The 4,297-nt window shown below is 31.4% G+C and overlaps 1 protein-coding gene across 1 annotated transcript; it reads right to left on the minus strand.

Moving 5' to 3' along the window:
* Positions 1-20: 20 nt before the first annotated feature.
* LOC100641228 (ubiquitin carboxyl-terminal hydrolase 47) lies at positions 21-4,264 on the minus strand. Its single transcript, XM_003390953.3, has 11 exons — positions 4,215-4,264; positions 3,088-3,138; positions 2,896-3,044; positions 2,647-2,847; positions 2,502-2,605; positions 2,357-2,461; positions 2,179-2,278; positions 2,020-2,134; positions 1,840-1,955; positions 1,635-1,760; positions 21-1,264 (listed from the first exon to the last, which is right to left on the minus strand). Exons 7-11 carry the CDS (start codon positions 2,272-2,274, stop codon positions 962-964), a joined length of 756 nt encoding a protein of 251 aa, XP_003391001.2. The 5' UTR covers positions 2,275-2,278; positions 2,357-2,461; positions 2,502-2,605; positions 2,647-2,847; positions 2,896-3,044; positions 3,088-3,138; positions 4,215-4,264; the 3' UTR covers positions 21-961.
* Between the last annotated feature and the right edge of the window lie 33 nt (positions 4,265-4,297).

The raw sequence follows: 4,297 nt of genomic DNA on the forward strand, positions 1-4,297 counted from the left end.
TTAATTTTGCTATTGCTGTTTATTACAAAAATGCACAATTTATTCCACAAAGCATTGATGGGTGTATCGTATAAGAGCTCACACTTACACCAGCAAAATTAAACTCCACACACTGTAGGACACTCTTTTTCAAGGACTATAAATTTCAAACTCCTTTTTTAGGGAAAGTAAATTTTGCAAATCATACCTCCCTCACACCCTTTAACTGACACAATTGCTCTCTGAGGTACATGATTTGACAGAGGACCAGCAGAGTTTGGAAAAAGCGAAAGAGCATTAATACTCTACTGCCAGAAACTATAGTCCAAAAACACCATCTTTACTTTAAAATAGAGGAGCATTCAAACATTCTATTAACCAAAATGAACAAAATATGTTTGAATATTTGCACCATGGAATTAGATTCTTATTAATTAATTAGTTTGTTGTTAGATCACTTTAATTAAATGCAGGACACTACATGTAGAGTGTATAGCTCAATGGTTTATACATGTACAATGTACTCATATCTTATTACTAAATAAGTTACCATATAGGTATACAAATATTCCCAGTGATACATTTTCACAATTTTGGGGAAATATTAAATTTCCTGTGTTTAATTTCCCGTTTTCTTCATGGGGTTAAATTTTCACAAATTAGTGCTCACAGCAAAAATAGTGACAATTAATCCCCAACAAAATTTTGTACTCATACGGTATATGTCATTGATTAGTAAATGTGGTACATACCATACCTACTGATGTACTTACTTATTACTTATAACATTTGCATCATTGCATGCCTGCTGCAGCACTCGAATGCTCTTAATGAACAAACATTCAAATGTTCCAACATTTGTCCCAGCCCTACTTTAAAACCCCCTGTAACATGTTGACACACCCCCTTGCAATTATAATCTTTGTTCAAGGCCACAATATTTGCATTTTCAGGAAAAATCTGCAAAATATATATATAGCCCTCAAAAAAAGAGAGCCCTACGGTTCATTAAATTTTGCTTGGTAGCGCAAAATTGCAATATAGTACAAGACAAGTTAATATTTATTTTACTTCTTTCTTTTCCTTTATTCTCCATTGATATAATTTTCATTATTACCGGTACTCTTCCTTTTTTTCTATTAGCTGTAGTGGGTGCGGCTTCAGGTCCAGGGGGTAGTGTAATGTCCAGTAGTATTAAGTTGACAGGAAGACCAACATATCTGTACATCAAACTATCTTCATATTCTTTTTTATAATCTTTAGGATTTGCCGATACATACACTAACTGAAAGGAAACAGTGTGTGTGTGTGTGTGTGTTTGTGTGTGTGTGTGTGTTTGTGTGTGTGTGTGTAAAGACAATAAAGAGAAGAGAAAAGGAGTACAAATAAAAGAAAGTGAGAAAATAATTCTATATCATGATAGGTTGATGATAGCTATTAGTATGAAATATTGGTAGTGAATTAATATTGGTGGATTTAATTAGCATTTACAATGTTCATGGAAAATTTCTCAATAAAAAATAAACTATTTTGTAATTTTTGTTTTATTCGCATTCACACATGGGCAAGCTATATCTAAAACTAATGGTATTTTTTGGAGAAATCACAAAATAAAACTCCATCAAAATATTCCATTACAGTATTAATGTCAGTACTTGTCTGTGAAGGTATTTTGACTTTCTGAATATCTTGTCTAAAGTACATCCTACATCACTAATATCAGTAACTTCATTATAATTCTTCACTACTAATCTCATACATGATGAATTGAGATTATATATCTAGAGAAAGACGGATCGGATCAATGGAGGGAGGGAAGGCAAACAATACAATAACAATACATGTATATTACATTATTACTTCTCCTATATGTTGTTTTAATTCTTCAACAGTCCAACCTTTCTCAACTCTCACTGGTTTAGCTGGTCCTACTTCACCAGTTGACAGATCAACCACTGATATCTTTAGATTAATACCTACACCATCAAACACATGTACATGTACATGTAATTAGATGTATTGTCATATATTGCAACTCACCTCCATCATGGTATTTATCAAAAGTTTCATTCTCTTCTCGAGTTTCTATGAATAATTCAAAAGGATAATAATGTCTACCTCCACCCACAATCTGTCCAATAGTTTGATGCTGAAACTAAAAATAGCAATAACGACAGGATACACAAACCTCAATTATACCTCATCAAGATCCAAGGATTGCTCCATTAAATCATACAAATAATCATATTTAACTAAACGACATCTCTCAATAGGAATATGAGGAGCCAATTTCATTTAACTGATAAAAAGATGAGGATAAAGGAAATAAACAGAAATGGATTAATCAACAGAAATAGCTCAACTAAAGCTAATAAACCTCATAAGCTTTATCCAGTACTGTGGGTAGTAATTCATCTTTATGTATTTCAAGTATTGACTCCATAAATTTGCCAGTAACAGGATGATTACAATACAATGTGAACTAATCAAAAGAGTAACTATCATTGTCTGATTTCACTTACTAAACATATTTGATCCTTTGTTTCATCATTCAGACTATCATACTCAATCATTTTATTTCTAGCCTCTATATCTCCAGCACCCTCAGTCTCTTCATTTTTCAAATCTAGTAAAACAATCAAATAATGACACAATCATCAGTAAAACCTTTAATATCTTTTATAATCTTCTCATTATGTTCTCTTTCAGTCATTAGTTCCATATTCATTAATGTTATTCTTTCTTGTAATTTCTCTATTATTCTTTTATTATCTACTAATGGCTGATAGTCTGGTCTTGTCATTGCTTTAAGATGAAATTTGCAGTCATCAAGTTCAAAAGACATTCCTTGTCTCAATTTGCTAGCAGCTTTAATTAATCATATAATTATTAGTATAATGAATAAATTACTCTAACCTGAATCAGTACGTATTACTAGAAAGTGAAAGTAATCTCAAATACTCAACCTTCATTTTTGATAATTTGTCTGACAATTCTTTGTTTTCTTCTTTTATCTCATTAAACTGAGAGCTCAATATAGTCAACTCTTCATAAAGTGGTTCTTCCTATCAATAATTATTATAATTAATACAAACTAGTGAGAGATACCTCAACTTCTTTAACTGATTCAGTATCACTTTGAACAGACAATGATTCTTCCTAATAATTAAGACATTATCATACAGCACTGCTGGAAATACTGTATAGCATGAAATTTTGGAGGGAGTTAAATATGGCAAATGGCTGAATTTTGGTGATTGGCAAATTTTAATTTGGTTGTAGCCATGTGCCATTGAGCATGCGCATTATGGCTCAAAATGGTGGATTTTTATTTTGGTGAATGGCTATCAAAATGCCAAATTTGCCAAATTTAACTACATGTACTTCCAAAATTTCCTTCTATACAGTATCACATAAGTTAAATTTTTATAATTTTCAATTGGCAAGTTTTATAATCACATCAAGTGTCACTGAGCATGCTCAGCATGAGACAAGATGGCAGGTTCTATATTTGCAGATGTTTACTGTAACTGGCAATCAATCCACCAATTAATTCCAGCTACATGGTACAGTATTAGTTAAAATATCTGATAAGAAAAACTAATGAAACATTGACACATACATGTAGCAAGGCAAAATGACTAACAGACCTCATGCACTCACAAATACAGATACATGTAGTATATGCAAGACAGGCCATATGTAAAATTTGTGGATATAATCATTACAGACGTAAGGTTGATAAAATAATTACATGCCATGAAATATTGAAGATTACAAACACTGACAAAAGTTTTGTACATGTACATGTACTTTATAATTATTAATACCATATATGGGTTATATTTCATTGGAAATAAATTTTTCTAATTTCACGTTTTCATTAAATTTGCAAATTTAAATTCCACAAAAGAGGTTTGGTACGCTAGGAAAATGGCTGCAGAAGGTACTGTATAGCAGGAAAATTTTGGAGGGACTAAAATTTGGCGAATTAATTGCTAAATTTTGGTGATTGGCAAATTTTAATTTGGCAAATTTGTGGCCACGTGCCATTGAGCATGCATATAATGGCTCAAAATGGCAGAAAATGCCAATTTTGCCAAATTTAATCCCCTCCAAAATTTTCTACTATACAGTAAGATTCACAAAAATTTATACAAACAAAATGACAAATCTGAACAAATTCACAAAATTTTATACCAACAAAATAAAACACCTATATGGTAATAGCTAACCTCCAGTATTTTTATCATGGATAGTTCTTGTTTTAATTTAATCGTTTCCTATTATAAGTACAATATATCCAACCATCTGGTAC

Source organism: Amphimedon queenslandica, unplaced genomic scaffold (assembly GCF_000090795.2).
Source record: "Amphimedon queenslandica unplaced genomic scaffold, v1.1 AMPQUscaffold_11395, whole genome shotgun sequence".
Taxonomy (NCBI): domain Eukaryota; kingdom Metazoa; phylum Porifera; class Demospongiae; order Haplosclerida; family Niphatidae; genus Amphimedon; species Amphimedon queenslandica.